Source organism: Sminthopsis crassicaudata, chromosome 5 (assembly GCF_048593235.1).
Source record: "Sminthopsis crassicaudata isolate SCR6 chromosome 5, ASM4859323v1, whole genome shotgun sequence".
Lineage (NCBI taxonomy): Eukaryota > Metazoa > Chordata > Mammalia > Dasyuromorphia > Dasyuridae > Sminthopsis > Sminthopsis crassicaudata.
The window spans coordinates 217,744,557-217,762,681 of record NC_133621.1 but is presented as its reverse complement, the minus strand read 5'-3'; the positions used below and the strand labels follow the sequence as shown (position 1 = coordinate 217,762,681).

At 48.3% G+C, this 18,125-nt stretch overlaps 2 protein-coding genes across 9 annotated transcripts; both read left to right on the top strand.

The window, feature by feature from the left end:
• The first annotated feature begins 1,448 nt into the window (after positions 1-1,448).
• Positions 1,449-7,480, top strand: DTX3 (deltex E3 ubiquitin ligase 3). 7 transcript variants are annotated; one of them, XM_074269859.1, is made up of 6 exons: positions 1,449-1,592; positions 1,989-2,052; positions 2,953-3,004; positions 3,433-3,503; positions 4,287-5,035; positions 5,989-6,685. In XM_074269859.1, exons 4-6 carry the CDS (start codon positions 3,491-3,493, stop codon positions 6,298-6,300), a joined length of 1,074 nt encoding a protein of 357 aa, XP_074125960.1. In that variant the 5' UTR covers positions 1,449-1,592; positions 1,989-2,052; positions 2,953-3,004; positions 3,433-3,490; the 3' UTR covers positions 6,301-6,685. The 7 variants fall into 7 exon arrangements, with proteins under 7 accessions (XP_074125960.1, XP_074125959.1, XP_074125958.1 ...); XM_074269858.1 differs by lacking the exon at positions 1,449-1,592 and adding an exon at positions 1,761-1,831; XM_074269862.1 differs by lacking the exon at positions 1,449-1,592 and adding an exon at positions 6,713-7,480 and having other exon boundaries at positions 1,770-2,052; positions 5,989-6,206.
• A 273-nt stretch (positions 7,481-7,753) lies between these two features.
• ARHGEF25 (Rho guanine nucleotide exchange factor 25) lies at positions 7,754-16,333 on the top strand. 2 transcript variants are annotated; one of them, XM_074269854.1, is made up of 16 exons: positions 7,754-7,956; positions 8,206-8,320; positions 10,756-10,970; positions 11,114-11,209; positions 11,303-11,394; positions 11,600-11,666; positions 11,906-12,009; positions 12,217-12,286; positions 12,395-12,484; positions 12,564-12,656; positions 12,840-12,890; positions 13,295-13,372; positions 13,653-13,853; positions 14,092-14,272; positions 14,768-14,976; positions 15,691-16,333. In XM_074269854.1, the coding sequence occupies exons 1-16, from the start codon at positions 7,858-7,860 to the stop codon at positions 15,757-15,759; spliced, it is 1,830 nt and encodes a 609-aa protein (XP_074125955.1). In that variant the 5' UTR covers positions 7,754-7,857; the 3' UTR covers positions 15,760-16,333. The 2 variants fall into 2 exon arrangements, with proteins under 2 accessions (XP_074125955.1, XP_074125956.1); XM_074269855.1 differs by lacking the exons at positions 7,754-7,956; positions 8,206-8,320 and adding an exon at positions 9,178-9,802.
• The last annotated feature ends 1,792 nt before the right edge of the window (positions 16,334-18,125 follow it).

Genomic DNA, 18,125 nt, shown 5'->3' with positions numbered 1-18,125 from the left:
GAGAGTGGGTGAGGGGAAGGGATACAGCTAGGTCCTGGGAAAGCATGCTGGAGAAAGATCAGGCATCCAGTTCCTAGGGTGGGAAGAGTGGATTGACAGTGCTCCACCAACAGTCCCTTGGGATTTTCAAAAGCCTCTTTATTAAATTCCTTGTTGGCCACTGGGGGAAGAAAGTTTAAAAAAAAAAAAAAAAAAAAAGAAAAGAAAGGAAATATCTTGTAGATGAGGTCCTAGGGTGGAAAAGGAGTACAAGGTTTTAATCTGGAAAGCAGCAGTTTTGGGTTATTCTGGGTATTTGGAGGTATCAGAAAGGCTGAGGAGTAAATTCAAGTGGTACTTGAATCATTTTTTAAGGTACTTTGATCCATTTTATTTCTTCATTTTTCCAAACTCTGTTAAATTGAGCAAAAAATTTGAAAAAAAGACTCATGACTTTGGCTTCCGGAGATGGATTGGGATTAGAGTTATTGGAAAGAATTTAAGTTTGAGAACAATACAAGGTTATTTTAAGAGTCAGGTATAATGGGGAAAGTGCTGAACTCAGCATCTGGAGACCTGAACTTCAATTCTCAAGTAAATGCCTAGTAGCTGAATGGCTATGGAAGTCTGTTCCCTGAGCAGAGAACAATTTAATATAAAGAAAATCAACTGAAAGATTTTAGCATTCTGTTCAAAACAATGACCCACCACGATTACCCGAGGAATCATGATGAAATGAGGGTTTTTTTTTGTTTTTGTTTTTTTTTTTTTTTTTTGCTTAGTGGTTGGGGGGGGGGAGAAGGAAAGAAGTAGGAGAGCTCAGACCTCTTGATAAAAATAAAATTTAATTTTTAAAATAGAAAAGTTACTGAAATTGAGAAGTTCTGAGCCTTAGGCTTTTTTCAAAAGTACAATAGGAATAATTACCATCTACCTCGAATAATGGATATGACCAAAACCTTTTTCAAGCGCTATAGAAATGGGGCTGAGGCGTGTATTATCTTCTTTATCCATTCCACATTACTGTCTTGGTTCCCTTCTGGCAGGAACACTAAAAATGGGTGAATAAGGGGTGTTTCCTCCTCACCCAACCTCATAGGATCATAGATTTAAAGTTGAAAGGCATCGGCCCCAATCCAAACCATTCGTTTTGCTCATAAAAAACTGAGCCGCAGAGAAGTCAAATAACTTTTCTTAGGCCCTTACGTCGTGGCATATTGTTAATATTCAGTTAATGTTCCTTTATCTCCCTTTTTTTTTTGCCTATGGCTCCATCTGCAATTAACACTGAAAGCGGCAAATGGTTTAAAAAAAAAAAAAAAAAAAAAAAAAAAGGTTGCTTGCTCCCTCCACCCGATCTGAAATCTAGGCTAGAAAGCTGGCAGGCATCTATGAGACCGTCCAACCCAAATTCTTCATTTTACCAATGAAATCCAAGGCATTTACTCTGGGTCAACTAGGAAGTGTTTTAGGTGGCATTTGAATCCAGGTCATGCCGTTTCCAAGGCCATCCCTTCGGCCAAGAAAGCTGAGGTTGCCCGGTCTCCTCCCACCCCCACCGGCAGCTGAGCAGTTTATTGGGAAAGAAAAAGATGAGGATCGTAGAGGGCGGGGTAAGGTGACGAAGGTGATGGGGAGAGGGACAGGTGAACGGGGGGGGGGGGGGGAAGAGGAGGGGAAATTCATATCTCTCAGCTAGGTTGTGGCTCCTTCCTTTATTTACCCCACCTCCCAGCCCTGCCCTCGTTCCCTCCCCCGTAGCTCTCCCCCACTTCCTCATTCCCCCGCCAGCAGGAGCATCCCCACGGGAAGAGGGTTGGGAAGGTGCAGGAAGGACGCTTTGGGATTGGAGGTGGGACCCGAGAGGCGGTGACTGCCGCCTTTGATTTGGGGGAGGGGGCCGCTGTTCCCGGCCCCGCCTCCCCTCCTCCTGGACCCCCCTCCCTAATCTCCCTTCCCTCTTCTTGATCCCTCTCCCTCCTCTCCCCCCCCCCCACCCCGTTGCTAAGGTCCGGACCGTCATCCCAGCAACAGCCTCAGTCATGTGACCGGCGATGGCGGCGCTGACGGGAGGTAGGTGAGCCCGGCGCCCCCCTCCCCCCAGCGCCCCCTGGGCGCAAGCTCGCGCCCCTCGGACCCAACTCCCTCGAGCCCGGGGACCCTCACCCTTGCCCACCCTCTGCGCCCGCTCCACAGCCGGGCGTCTTCCTTTCTGTTGCGGGAAGAATAGGGAGGAAGGATGTTGGGGAGGGTGCTGCGGGGCCTCCACGGGGCCTGCCAGCTGCCAGCTGCGGGGTCGGGGAGGGGAGCCCCCGGTCGTGTGTGCGCGCGCGTGAGTGCCTGTGTGTATCTATCTGTGTGTGCACCGTAGGAATCGGGGCCCGGCCTAGCTGGGGGTGAAGGGTACGGGAAATGGTCTGTGGAGACTCAGGGATGTGGGCCCACTCCAGACACCTTCATTGACCCCGCCCCAGTCTGGAGGTGGGACTGGCCTGGTGTAGGTCATGGACCCGCGGATCCTGCCCATCCCCTCACCCAACTTCCAGGCCTTAGTACTCTGTTGCCCTCCACTGAAAAGGGATCCAAGGCTAAGCCCTTGCCAGATTTTGGGCTAAGAGCCCCTAGGGGTAGACAGCCTTCTAACCAGGAGGGAGGATCCGAAGGGGGGTGGGGTGGCTGGAGACCCGAGCCAGGGCATCCTTCCCTCCCAACTAAGAGGGTCAATGACCTACCCCCATTTAAACTTAACCCTGAGCTTCGACCTGTTCTCTTCCTAGATGGATGAGTGATGGAGACCAGAGGAAGTAAATAAAACATGTGAGGACTAAGGGGATGCCCCAGTTTCTAGGAACTAGACCCATGTATGAATATTCCCCATGCATGATAGTGTATATAGATGGAGAAGTGACAATCTGGTCTTAAACTAGTATGAGTGAACTATGGCTTTTTTAACTTTTTATTTTTTGGTTGTAGAGTCTGCTGCCACTTTGTCCAAATCTACAGCCAGCAAGCAGGAGTGATTAAGGTTAGACCTTAGGGAGGATTTGCAGGCCATGAGGGTAACAATTTGGGAATCATGGGGATTAGTGGAGAGAGGAAAAATAGAGGAAATTCTTGCCTTTATGAACTGAGAGTCAGGGGGCCGGACTATAACTAAGACAACTGGCTTAGATCAAACTTTTGAGGGTTTTCCAGTTCTAATCAATTATTCCTTCCTTTTCTCTCTTCTTACCTTTTCACTGTAGACTTCAGGGCTTAGTTTTAGGGATGAAAAGAGGTTTGAAGTTTGAATATTGAACTTTCAGTCTTCACGAAACTTTTGGACAGGGTTGAATACCAAGGGTCCAGGAAGAGGAAGGGAGAAGTCTTGTGCTATTGGTTTGTGGAAGGGAGGGGAGAGAAAGGGAGGGACAGAGAAGGCCACAATTTGCCTTATAACTTTATTGTTCTCAGAGTTGAGGCCAAAATCCAGCTGAGTGTGGAACTTCTGGGATTCCTCCTGCCACCATCCATGGGCTCTCCAGGTACCAGTCCTCCAAGTAACCTGCTGCCTACCCATCCCTCATTGTTCCCATCTCCAGGGATCTTGTTTTTAAGTGCTTTTAGTAACCTTGACTCTAGAAATCCCCATTCTTCCACTCCCAGATGAATAGGGCCTCTGAATTAGGATGTATCCAAGAAAATTCCCTCATTTCCTCCCCAGCAATGCACAGAGAGGTTCATCACCATCACCACTAGGTCAGATATTTCTAGCCCTTAAGTAGGGACACAGAAAGAGAGATGGAAAGCCAATTCTGGATGTGCCAGTCCGGAAGCCTCCCTGCCAAGGCACATGACTTCCCTCTGGACAGGGAAGGAGGTAATCAGTGTAACTATGGGGAAAGTTCACTGAGTTCCAGATTCAGATGTTTGGTTTAAATGGTAATAAATCAATTGGACTTCCTACCCTCAAAGACTGCCCTGTAACCCTTATGGGAGGGAAAACCAGGAAGAGATACTATGCTGTGGGGGTGATATTGAATAAAAATGAGGCAGCAATTGTACCTTGAAACAATTTGCCCTACCTTGCAATATAATCTTTCATCTTAGTCTTTATTGGGAGAACTTTGAATGGAGTACCATAAAGTGAAAGGGATGCTGGACTTTGAAAAGTAAAATAAGATATGGAATTCTTTGGTGAGGGGTGATAGTAGGTGGGTTTTGAAATGGGACTGATGCTGACCTCAGGTGGGTAGTGGGGATTGAGAGTGGAGGCACTGGTGTTTGGCAAATAGACCCTATCCTGAAGCCCCTTCATCCTGGGGCAGTGTCGTTCGTCCTGTCCAGGATGGCGGCTTGTGGGGGCAGCTGCAAGAACAAAGTGACAGTCTCAAAGCCAGTGTGGGACTTCCTGAGCAAGGAAACACCAGGGAGACTGGCCCGGCTTCGGGATGAACATCGAATATCCATCCTCATCGATGGAGAGACATCGGACATCTATGTTCTCCAGCTTGCTCCCCAGGGCCCTCACCCAGCTCCTCCCAATAGCCTCTACTTGGCCAGAAAGGCTCTCAAAGGGCTGCTGAAGGAGGCAGAGAAGGAGCTGAAGAAGGCACAGAGGCAGGGGGAGTTGATGGGCTGCCTGTCATTGGGGGGTGGGGGTGAGCAGCCAGAGCTGCACCGCCCAGGGCCCCCTCCTCTCCGAGCTGCTCCATTATTGCCCCCAGGGGCCAGAGCCCCCCTACCTCCTCCACCCCCTTTGCCCCCACCTCCTCCACCCCGCCTACGAGAGGAGGTGGAAGAGCAGGAGAGCACTTGTCCCATTTGCTTGGGGGAGATCCAGAATGCCAAGACACTGGAAAAGTGCCGACACTCATTCTGTGAAGGCTGCATTACCCGGGCACTTCAGGTGAAGAAAGCCTGTCCCATGTGTGGTCGTTTCTATGGGCAGCTGGTGGGCAACCAGCCCCAGAATGGGCGAATGCTGGTCTCCAAGGATGCCAGCCTCCTGCTGCCTAGCTATGAGAAATACGGAACCATTGTCATCCAGTATGTCTTCCCACCTGGTGTCCAAGGGGTAAGAAGATCACTCTCTTTTTTCCCCTTTTGACCTCTCCCAAGCCACCACTTCACTGATTTGACTTACCCTTCCTTTATAACAATAGGGAAAAGAAATAGCCAATGATTTAAGATATTGAATATATTTGGCTTTAGTGTTTTCATAAGTTATGACCTTTTCATTGTTGTCTAGGGGTGGGGGGATGTCTTACAAAACCAGCTCCCCTCTTTTCTCCCCTACTCCCAGCCCACATAAAAGTCTTAAGAATAAGGAAAGGAACTAGATAATACCGATGATGAATCTGGAAGTGTTCACTAGTGCAGAAATTGCTACAGAGGTGAATTGTTGGTAAGGGATGGGGGACGTTTGGTCAGGTGAAGACTCCTCAGAAAGGAATCCCCAAATGTTAGAGGGCTACAAATAAAATGGAATAATTAATTTGTTGTAATTACTCAGTAGGAACAGGAATGATGGGTGAGGGTCAAGAAGTCATCCTTAGAACTTCATTGTTAGAGAGTAATACCTAAAGTGGAGTCCAGTTTTGGTTTCTATAAGAATGTGAACAGTCTGGAATGCTGAAAGAGATAAGAAATAAAGTCCTCGGTAGGAGGTTGAATACATTAGGAGAAAAAGGCTGGGAACTGACTTAATGCCTAGTTCTCACCTTTTTGGATTACAAACTCCTCTTTAATCCAACTAAAAACCAATCAAAAGGAAAATTATGTCCAGTTGAAGCATGGGTGGTTATTAAGATAGTAGGAAAAACTTTTCAAATGTAAAAATTGTTGATGGGACCATCCCTCTGATGGATGACTAGGGTATCTCCTTTCCTAGAAATCTTTCAGCACATTCCCTTATGTGTGAACTGGGAGCACATCAGCAGAGGGATGACCAGGATGACTGTTAGTCATCAGCAAGGGCCTTTAGGCTGTCCATCCACTGACTGCCCCACCACTCCCCCATCCTCCCAGGCCGAGCACCCAAACCCTGGCGTTCGGTATCCTGGCACCACACGGGTGGCCTACCTCCCAGACTGCCCCGAGGGCAACAAGGTGCTGACTCTGTTCCGAAAGGCTTTTGACCAGCGTCTCACCTTCACCATTGGCACTTCCATGACCACGGGGAGACCAAATGTCATCACTTGGAACGACATCCACCACAAGACCAGCTGCACTGGGGGACCCCAGCTGTGCGACATCCCTCCAATTCCCCCCTCTCTCCTGATCCCCTTTGCCACTGTGTGGCCCTCAGCCCTTGTCCTGGGAACCTGCCCAAATATGTAGTTTTCCCATACCTGCCCCTTGGCCCTTTCCCTTGCTATATTTAACTTAGATCTCCTTTAGCTTCTCAACATGTTTCCCTCCCCTAATCCCAGATTCCCCACCGGATTTCTCATCCCTTATCCCCATTATACAAATCTCCCTTTTTTTTAAACTCCATGCCTCTTCCACACGCATGCACACACACACATACACACACACACACAGAGCCTAGTCCTTGGGGTACTCACCTTGGTCCACAAAACTAAGTAGAATTGGACCTATCCTTCACTGGGATATGAGACAACCTGAACAGAGGGAAGGGGGAGGAGGAGGCATGGTCTGGTATTTTTAGAGGGTAAACAGGAAGGGGAGGGCATGGGGACTAAAGGAATAATACATTTAACATTCTTCTTCCATCTCTATTGGTTTCTAGGTTTGGGTACCCGGATCCCACCTACCTGACCAGGGTGCAAGAGGAACTGAGAGCCAAGGGCATAACAGATGATTAAAGGATATTACCTTCCTTTGCTCCTTCTCCTCCAAACACCCTCCCCTATGGAGGATTCATTACCTCCTCCACCCTGTCAACTGATGTCTCTAGTCTCTCCATCTTATCTCCAGTGCGTAGGAGGTTTTTATGTTTTGGAGGGAGCTTTGGATAGGAGGATACAGCCTCCTGATTCTTCTGTCCCCCATTTCCACCATGTACTTCAGTGTGATGTGACCCTCACTCCTACCCCTACTCAGATCTCACCATTTGTTTGGGGTTAACTTACAAGATTTATATCCATGTTTTTCCTCTCTTCCCTCTCCCCTTCCATGTACATATCCTGAACCCACTGCCCCGTGTACTCATACCCCATCCCATCCACTTTGGATTTTTCTGAAATATGCTCCTTAGAAGGCTTCCCCCGAAAAGGACTGAGGGGTGTCTCTTTACCTCCCAACTCCAACCACACACACGCAAAACTGTACTTGGCAATGAACTCTGGGTGTGTGTCGCCGAAGGGAGGGATTGGGGGCCGATATAACACCCTCACACCAAATGGAGCCTGCTCTGTGTATTCATCAAGCCCCCCCTACACACTCATCTTGTCCTCTTTTTGTGTCTGTCTTTCTCCCCCATTCCTCTACCTTTACCCAGTTTGGATCTGCCACCAGACTAGCTTTTGATTTAATAAAAATAAAATATGCAACACAACTTTGGATGGGCAATGGAGAGGAGGGTTTCTGAATAGGGATTTTCTGGGGGATGAAGGAAATCAAGAACCCCTGCATCTTTTACCCACTCCTCTAGACTTTTGGAGAATTGAGGGAATAAGGTTGACCGATTGATCCCTAACACATTGGAGCACTTTGGTCTGTATTTTAACTTTTTTTGCATTGGGTGGGGGTGGGATTTTGGGGAAAGAGGAAATCCTACCAGTCCTGCTGGGGTTTGAGTTGGGGTGGGAGTGGGGCGGAGCTCGAGGATTGGGGGAGGATTCAAGCAGCGGCCGCTTCACTGACACAGCGCCTCAGGGCCCCTGGGCTCGGTGTCCCCTCCGTCCTGAGCTACGAACACCATCTAAGTTCAGCATGAAGCCCCCAGACCGCCCCATTTCGGGCCGTACTGACCGGATGCTGGGGGCTATGGGAGGCATGCTGCGCGCATGCGCCTTGCCCGAGCCTGAGGGGGTAAGGAAAAGGGACTTTGGGGGCTTGGGTTAAGGGTAACGGGACCAGAGGCTGCACACACCGCGTCTCGTCCTCCCAAACAGCTGATAGTCGCAGTCACTGGTGAAGTAATAAGGTCCAAAGGGATGGAATCTGCCCCGAATCTAGCCCAGCCACATATTGATCGTTCTATGTCACAGTCAGGGAAAGGGGGCGTCAGGGCTAGATGTAGACGAATTGGGGTTCCTCACTGACCCTCTGTCCTTGCAGCTCCCCAAAAGGAGCCTCCTGAGGCTGGGGGAAAGGGAAACGGAGTCCAAAAGTACGAAGTGGGGTAAAAAAGGGGAGGTAGAAGCTGAGGCCTCCGCACCGACTCGGGAACTTGGTAAGAAGCTGGATTTAGGTGGGGGTAAAACAGTTTAGCGAGGTACTCCGCGCTAAGTGGTGAATTCGAACAATATTCCTTGCTTATTGACATAATGTTTTGCATCTTATTTGCATGAGACTCATTTAATTGCACAGACTACCCCACATTTTCATGTCTTCTTGTCCGACCTCTCTCCTATCCAGCCTCAATACCCCTGGCCAGGCGGAGTAGCCGCCTCTACGCCCCACCCCTGGTCCCCCGCCAGCCCCGGACTCTAGAACTTCTCCTTAATTGGTGATTAGCCGCTGCTGGAGTCCTGGGTACTGGAGGGAAGGGAGGGGGAGAATTGGAGGGAGAGGGGCGGGCACCTGAATAGGGCGTCTACACACACGCAGCCCACTCGAGAGAACCTATGTCTGAAGCGCCCAGAATTAAGAAAGAGTCTGGCTAGAGGATGACACTTCTTTCCATCCCCACGTTTATTCCCACTTACTGACCCCACCCCTCCTTCCCTCCCTTCACTTCACACCCACACATCTTCGGAAGCTTTATCTATCCGCCGGACTCCCGCTCTTCGCCCCGGAGTTCTGGGAGGGAGGGGGAGGAGAGTAGCGGGCACCGACCCAGTCACGAAAAATCCCCCAACGTCGGCCCTCTAAAGATAGAGAAGGAAGGAGGGGGGAGAACGAGGGAGATCAGGAGGCGAGGCAGTGGAGGGAGGGATGGAGAAGATGGGGACATAGAGTTCCAACTTGGGGGAAGCAGTGGGGAGGGGGGAAGAGGGGGATTGGGGCGGGAATTGGGGATTAACTGGAGGTGGGAATGGAGTGGAAAAGGGCGGAGCTAGGACCGGACAGACTCCTCCTCTCGGCTGCAAAGAGGCTCGGCCTGCAATTCAGCTCGCAGCTCGGCCCAGACCCGGCTCAGCGCCAGTATCTTCCCAACGCTGCCACCCCCGCATAGCCTCCCCCCGACCCCAATCCAGAGACTTTTCCCCCCACCCCATCTTCCACGCACCCATCCTACTCTCTCAGCCCACCTCCCAACCCCAAGCGACCCCAGAGACAGAACTGGAGCTGCAGCCGCATCCCGGCACAGGCCCCACCCGGACTGGACATTTGGATGCACGATCCCCGGGACTGATAGGGCTCCGGAGCTCCTCTTCACCCGACCCCGCATTCCAGACCTATGCTGTCCCTTCCCCAGACCCCTTGTCCCTCCTTCAGATAAGACTTCTAGCCACCCTTAGACATCCCCGCAGTATTCCTTTCCCTCCCCCCTCTCCCAGCCCAGCTCTGGGTGGGAGGGAGGGGGGTGTGCGCCCGGAGCCGTTCCCGCCCCGCCCCCCGTGATTCCCTCTGCATGGCCGGCCCGGGTGGGGGGTCTGGGGGGGCCCCGAAGCCATGCGGGAGGATCACCGGGGGGGTCGTTGTGCCTGTCCCCACGTGATCCGCAAAGTGCTGGCAAAATGCGGCTGCTGTTTCCCCCGGGGGGGTCGCGGTGAGTGTGGGACTCAGCATTTGGGGGGGGTGGAAACTTTGAAGGGAGGCTAATTAATGTGTGTGGGAGGGGAACCCCTTACCCTATAAGTAGAGACTGTCAGTACTCCCAGAAAAGTAGAGTTGGAAGATAATCTCAAGCTCTATATATTTTGATTCCAAATTAAAAAAACTCAGGGAAGAGACAAGGAGGGGTCGGTGTCTGTTTTTGTGTGTCTCTGAGACATGGTGGATAGGAGAGAAACACCCTGTTCGGGTTTCTGCTAGGGCCCTGTACGATTCTTCTCATTGTTTTTCCCCCTCTGTCCCCCCAAAAAAGCATTCAATCAAACTCAAAACTATGCTGTCCCGAATGTGACTCAGGTCTGGGTAGAGACAAGGGGAGGAAGAAGAAATCTAGTTTTATATCTGATCATATAATCTGATGAACTAGTTAGTGACAGATCTCCCACCATATTAAGCTTCCTTTCTTGCCCTCCTCTATTGTAGTAACTGCTCTTTTTTGAGGGGGGGGGTAATGAGAGAGTACAGAAATTATTTCTTTTTATAGCAAGTAGGGGAGTCATTCCAGGGGTGGCAGATGGTTCTTAGCTCTGTTCCCCACCCCTGTTTCCCAGGGAATGGTCTGTACCCATCATGGAGGGCAGACGGCCACCCCCAGATCTTACTTCCAGTCGATGGTTTGTCCCCCCTACACCCATAAACCATGCCAAACTGAAAATGTGTGGGAACCCCACATATTCCTGGGGATCTAGGAGTGGGGAACAAAATGTCTGAATGCTGTCCTGGATGTTTCTGTTCCTTGAATTGGGGAGGGGAAGTCATTATATTTACCTCCCCTTTTTCCCCTTTGTGAAAACCACAGGTTTTTGGGCACTGGGGAAAGAATTGGCTAATGTCCTGTGAAGTCCTAACTAAGCTTTGCATGTATTGTCTCCACTTCCATTCTGCCAGAGTCCTATTCCATTGCTGGCAGTGAAGGCAGTGTCTCTGCTTCTGTTGCCTCTGTCCTGGCCCCCACTTCTGTTCCTAGCTCTGGACTCAGCTCTGGTCCCTGTTCCCCTGGACCCCCAGGGCCTGTCAGTAGCTTGAGGCGGTGGTTGGACCACTCTAGACACTGCCTCAGTGTGGAAACTGAGACAGACAGTGAGCAGACAGGATCATGTCAGGTAAGCAAGAAGAGTCTGCTGGGAACATTGAATATGAGGCAACATCAAATATTGAGCAGAGGGCAAAGGCTAAGGGCCCACTGTTAGGAAAGGGAACGTATTTGTTATAGCTGATCTGTATCTATCTGCTCTCTGATCCCCAGGGATGGATTCGGGAGTCAACTCTAGCCTCAGGGGAGGAACTACCAGAACTGACCTTACTGACCACTTTATTGGAAGGACCTGGAGGCAGAACCCAGGTATCAGGAAAAGGGTATTAAGGTAGATGTTGAAGCAGAGTCAAGGTTTCCTGATCATCCTATTGAGAGACATTCCTTTCCTTACTCCTTCAGGAAAGTACAACTTCCCAGCCCCCTGAGGAGACTCCCTCTCAGACTACAGAAAGTGAGGAAGAAAAAAAGAAGAGGGCTTTGGACAGGAGTATGTAAGTGCCATTTTTGTACTTCAAATGATGACCAAATGGATCATCTTTAAGCATTTAGAGAGAACGCCCACAGGCATTGTCTTGGACATAAAGAGATCCCCACTCTCACTTTATGGAGAGGAATCACTAAGTCGCACAAAGTGGTGGTTGCTGAATGAAGAGAATCCATTGACTCTCTGACATGGTTGCTTTCTTACCTTCCTAGGTTTGTTTTGAGTGAACTGGTGGAAACAGAGAAAATGTATGTGGAGGACTTGGGACAGATTGTGGAGGTAGTTTCCTCTACCCCACCCATATCCCTTACTCCTACCATCCCACCCCCTGCATAGCTGCCATTCCTTCTGTCTAGAGCTGGAAATCTCTACACTAGTTTCCAAAAGATGCATGGGTCCTTTTTCTAGGACTAGGCTTCTCCCTGTTTCCCACTCCTTCGTGCAGGTCCTTTCAGTGGTACCCCTCTCAATAGCATCTTTTTGTCCTACTTATACCTCACATTCTGCTCTCCTACCAGGGCTACATGGCAACCATGACAGCTCAGGGCATCCCTGAAAGTCTTCGAGGTCGGGACAGGATTGTGTTTGGGAATATCCAGCAAATCTACGAATGGCACAGAGAGTGAGAATGTTGGCATCGAGGGTATGGGGAGTGGAGAAAAATGGAAGAGCAAAAGGCAAAGAGGGAGTGTTAAAAAAAAAAAGGGGCACAACAAAAATGAAGGAGTGGGAAAACCAAACACATCAGAGAAATCATAAAATTTGGTTTGGGAAGATCAAATAGACCCTATTCTGAACTTCCTTCCCATTTCCTTGGCCATACCACCAGTTACTTCCTTCAAGAACTACAGAAATGTCTTCAGGATCCTGATTGGCTGGCTCAGCTCTTCATTAAGCATGTAAGATGGCTGTATCTACTGGGCCTTAATTTGGGGGGTGGATTAAGTCTCTGTAAATATTAACATTAGAAGGTTGATCTCATACATGATTTCCCCAAACTTCTACAGGAGAGGAGGCTACACATGTATGTTATTTACTGCCAGAACAAACCAAAGTCTGAGCATGTCATGTCTGAATTTGGAGATAGCTATTTTGAGGTCAGTGTTTAAGAGTTACTGGTGGGCCAGGGTCCAACAGAGGATCCCAACTAAGCTTGTCTCCTGGCCTCTCTCTCAGGAACTCCGTCAGCAGCTTGGTCACCGTCTTCAACTTAATGACCTTCTCATCAAACCTGTCCAGCGAATCATGAAGTACCAGCTGCTACTTAAGGTCAGAGCTTTTTGCCCACATGGACCTACTCTCCCTTCACACCACCTGACAGGCCTGCCTTCTAGATCTCCTCACATTCTACCCAGCTTGTCCTTCCTTCAGGCTCTCTCATAGGGTTTTGGGAAATCTGGAAATCAGGGTTCCAGCCTCAGAACCTTTCTCTGTTTCTTCTACATGTTTCAGGATTTCCTCAAATATTATAGTAAAGCTAAGAAGAATACTGAAGAGCTTGAGGTAAGGAGACTGCACATCCTCTTCTAACTATAATCCTCTCTCCTTTCCAGATCTCAGTGGACCAATTCCATTCCCTTTGAGTGAGGATCCATTTAAGGGTTAGTTTGGGGAGAGAATATTTTAGGAAAATTAGTTAAAGAAGGAAGCAAGGAGGCAGTTAGATAGTGCAGCGGATAGAGCACCAGCCCTGAAGTCAGGAAGACCTGAGTTCAAATCTGGCCTCAGACACTTAAGACTTCCTAGATGTGTGACCCTGGGCAAGTCACTTAACCCCAATTGCCTCAGCAAAACCACAAAAAAAAAAAAAAAAAAAAAAAAAAAGGAAGCAAAGATAGGAAGGGAACTGGTAGAATGTGTCTCACCCTCCACTTCTAAATGTTTCTCTCCAATTTTTCCTGTCCCAGAGAGCAGTAGAGGTCATGTGCTTTGTGCCGAAGCGCTGCAATGACATGATGAGTCTGGGGCGACTTCGAGGCTTTGAGGTATGGGAAAAGAGGTGGAATCGTTGAAGAACTTTGTATGTTGTCGGACCCTCCGGCATGGAACCTCTACAGTCTGGTGATCTCTGTGGAGAGAGTTATATCCCTACATTGGACCCCAAGTTTGATGTGAAGGAGGGGGAAGGAGCACAGGAAGTTCCCATGAAGCAGTGCTAGCAGAGGTTTCTAGTCCCTCCCTTTCTCCCTTCTCTCCTTTTCGGACCAGAGTTCTTATCTTCTAATCTTGTCATTATGATCATGATTGTTTCTCTTTTGCTCTTAGGGCAAGTTGACCACCCAGGGGAAGCTTCTGGGTCAGGACACATTCTGGGTTACGGAACCTGAAGCTGGGGGGCTGCTCCCTGCTCGGGGTCGAGAAAGACGCGTCTTCCTCTTTGAACAAATCATCATCTTCAGCGAGGCCCTAGGGGGAGGGGTCAGGGGTGGGACACAAGCTGGATATGTCTATAAGAACAGTATCAAGGTGAGGAGGGTGGGTTGAGATATGTGGGAGGTGGGAGCTCTAGGGAGGTGGGAGAGACTCTGGAGCTGGTAAAGAGTGGGATGGATCCTGAGAATTGGATCTCCAGAATCTAGGTTCATTAGAGTCTATGTGAGGGTGTGGTAGATAGGATCAGTTTTAGAAAACAGAACTTGGGAGATTGGGGAAACTCTAGAAATATCTGAATTGTTTTCCTTTCTATTCATATGCACTGCTTCAGGTCAGCTGTCTGGGCCTAGAGAAGAACACTCAGGGGGATCCCTGCCGGTTCACCCTGACTTCAAGAGGGCCAGAGGGTGGTGTCCAGCGCTATATTCTACAGGCTTCAGATTCAGCAATCAGTGAGGTCTGGACTCAGGAAATAGCCCAGATCCTGGAAAGTCAGAGGAACTTCCTCAATGGTAAGAGACCCCCACAACCACCTTGAGGTTTTCCAACCTACAAATTCCCTGATAATCTCTGATCTCTAACTCCTGATGCTGATGACTAACTTCTACACACCTCCAATTTCTGACCTTCCGATGCAAATTACAAAATCAAGTTGACTATAAAACTCAGACATGAGTCTGAGTTTCACATGAACCTTGCCGACATCCCTAATGAATGGAGCTTTGCAAACCTTACAATGCTATATAAGTGTGAATTTTTGTTTTGGAAAGCAGAGATCAAGGGGCAGCTAGGTAGCACAGTGGATAGAGCACCAGCCTTGAAGTCAGGAGGACCTGGGTTCAAATATGGCCTCAGACACTTCCTAGCTGAGTGACCCTGGGCAAATCACTTAACCCTAACTGCCTCAGCAAAAAAAAAAAAAAAAAAAAAAAAAGAAAGCAGAAATCACAGGGAAGGGCCCCAGTATGACTTCCAATCCATCTTCCTTGTTCTTCTCCCTATCCCAGCATTGCAGTCACCGATTGAATACCAACGGCGGGAGAGCCAGACTAACAGCTTGGGAAGGACAGGAGGGTCTGTGGGGGGAAGCCCTGGACGAATCCGGCTTGGGGACCGAGCCCCAGTCAGCATACATACACCCATCAATGCCTCCCTTCCTTCCCTGTTGCTGCCCCCAGTGGGGGTAGCTGAATGCTCCCTGTCTCAGAATGAACAGGTATGGGTGATAGGGTGTGGGAAAAATTGAGAGATTGATCCTTAGGACTGGGAGAGTTGAAACTATAGGAAGCTGCAGGGTATAATGGGAAACACACTAGACTTAGAATTCTGGCTTGCTGAATTTGTTTCTTCACTTGTAAAATTGGAATAATAATACTGACCCTTAGGCCATGAGCTCTTTGAGAGTGAAGATTGTTTTGATTTTGTATCTCCATTGTTTAGTACTGCCTGACACATGGTAGGTGCTTAATAAATGCTAGTTGACTGACTGACTGACTTCACCAATCTCAAATAAGAATTAAAAAAATCAATGAGTATGAATTTTTTAAATCATAAAGTGCTCTATAGCTCCCATCTTTTATTTTATGAGAATATGAGAAGTAATTTTCCCTTTCTTCTTTGTCTATATAAACCTTTTTCCCCCATTCCTGTCCAGCATTTTCCTCTTTCCTTTCTATTCTTTTCCTTTCCAAGTCAAGCCAATAAGCATTTGACTTAATGTTAAGCTACCCTTCCTCAATTATCTGATTGGTAGGGGTTAGAGATTAGCATTCATAGGACTACTGAGAGTACAGCACCTAATAGGAGGAATCTGTGAGGTCAGAGAAATTTAGAGCCAGGAGGTGAGGATAAAGGCCAGAGATTTCTGAAAAATTTTTGAATTTTTTACCTTTTGACTTTCATCTCTCTTCTGGACCTTAACCCTTCTCAGGCCCTTCCTGAATCTGAAGCTCCTGTCTGCCAGGCCAGGTTGGCCAAGCTGGATGAAGATGAGCTATGACTGGTGACCTCTTCACCTTTTGGGGGTGGGTAACTTGCCAATGAGTTTGTGATGGATGAAGCTCTTTCCTGAGCATTGTCTGAACAAATACCTCCCCTCAGCCCTCCAACTGAATTGAAAGGACTGGGCTGGGAGTGGATGGGACTGATGGGAATGGTGTCAAGTTTAAGAAAGATTTGTAGTACATATTGTTTCTCCACTGGGGATACAGATTCTCTCACTTTCCTCCATATATAATGTATCACTCAAACTCCAAGAAGGAAGAAGCATGGGTGGGTGGATAAGATAGAATGTATTGATTTATTTTGATTTGTCTGTTTCCTAAAAATAAAGGTTTTGCTCTATCATTGAGGTTAGAGGGAGTGAGGAAGACATACAAGAGTGAAGTTACTAGAATCACTTGGGATGACTCTGGGGATACAGATTCTCTCACTTTCCTCCATATATAATGTATCACTCAAACCCCAAGAAGTAAGAAGCATGGGTGGGTGGATAAAGGCACAGGGGATAGAATGTGTATTGGGTTATTTTGATTTGTCTGTTTCCTGAAAATAAAAATTTTGCTGTCACTGAGGATGAGGGAGTGAGGAACAGATACAGGGGTGAAGTTATTAGAATCATTTGGAGTGACTCTGGAAATGGCGAAGGAGCAGAGTTTGGAATCATTGGGCTTTCATGTGAACTTCTCACCCCACACGTGAATTAATTGGTCATTAGGAATCCTAAAGATTGAATGCTAAAATCTTATTATTTATCTCCTTGACCTTCTCTTTTTCACCCCTTTACCTGCTACACTGGAAATTCCAAACCCGTGTGATCATCCCCATCACATCTTTTCCTTTCTTTCCCATTCTCAACTAGTTAAAAAACCAAACCAAACCCAATAACCCACCATCCAGAGGCTAAAGAAACAAAATCCTGAATATACCTTTTTTAGACTGAGCTTTTCACCACCATCATAGGAGAATCTTGAGGGGAAAGCTCTCTTTCCCTTCCTCTGAAGTCTTCATTAAGTGATCACCCAGCTCCCATCTTTGGGGAGGGGAAACCTGGACAGTGATGTGACTTTTGGTGCTGTAATTCATGGTGCTTCATCTTCTAGCTCTGAGGTCCAAAGAGAAATTCTGAGAAGTTCAGAAGGAGCCTCCATTCCTTCCCATCCCAGACCCCAAGATCTAGGGAAAAAGAAAAAGACGATTCAGAACTATGTCTGGCTGCCCCTGGTCCTGGGTCTGTATTCATCTGCGTGTCCACTATGTCCATCTATCCCCTGGGGGCTCTATCACATGGGGCTGTGTTTCCTCACCAGACAATGGAAGTCTTTGTAGGAGGGGCTGTGGGGTTAGAGTGGGCAAGAGGCCAGAGCCTCCCTTTGGGCCTGGACCTTATGCCCCCCTCCTGCTGACAATGGGAGGAGGGGTCTTAAAGAGGGTGGACAGGACGCAACACCCGATAAGAAGTAAGGAAAACAATAGGAGGAATTGAAGCCAAGAGAGGCCGCCCTAGCTCCACCCGACCCCCTGGGTTTTGGGGCCAGGGACTTTGGGGGGCCAGAGGGTGAGTGGTTTGGGTTTTAGGGGTTCTTGAGATTTGGCATTTCAGAAGCTGTCATGGGATGGCGCAGAAGTGGGATTATGAACCTGTTTAGGGTTCAGAAGACCAAAAGGGTTTATCAGGACCAAGAAAGAAGGGTGTCAGATTGTCCAGTTCAAGAGAAGGCTTATTTTCAGGGCTTTTCTTGTACCCCACCACAACTACTGCCCCTCCATTTCCCCAGTGCAAAGTATACATAGGGAGAAATTAGAATGTGAATCAGTTGGTTTGAGGAACAGTGTCTTTCTTAGAGTCACATTTAAAGTCCAATAAAACAAATACTTCCTAAACAAGTGACTCAATCAATAAAAAACAAGCACATATCATATTACCTATATTTCAGCATCTGTCCCCCAGACTTTGAACTTAGTGTCCAAACCACCCCTTCCTACCTTCATCTTCCCGGTTCACTCATCCCAGCTGTGTAGGTTGTACGGAGGACTTTTGAACTGAACTCTCTGTTCCTTTGTCTCTGATTTTTAGGGTGGACTAACCATGTCCCCTTCTTTTCCTTTTGGGAATATTGTGGCTTCGTGGGGATATGACGGTGGTGATGGGGCGATATCTGAACGACTCTCTTTCCAGAGTTCCTGTTCATAATATTTACAAGGAAAAGAGAGAAAAGAGGAAGGATAGTTAATGCTGGGAGACCTCTCTTCTTGGGAAATGATCAACATTCCATTTGATATCATCCTCGTGTCCTTCCAGCCCTCTTTCCCCCATCCATTATGATTGAAGTTTTGGGGAAGGATAGGGAGAGTATGGCCAGATAC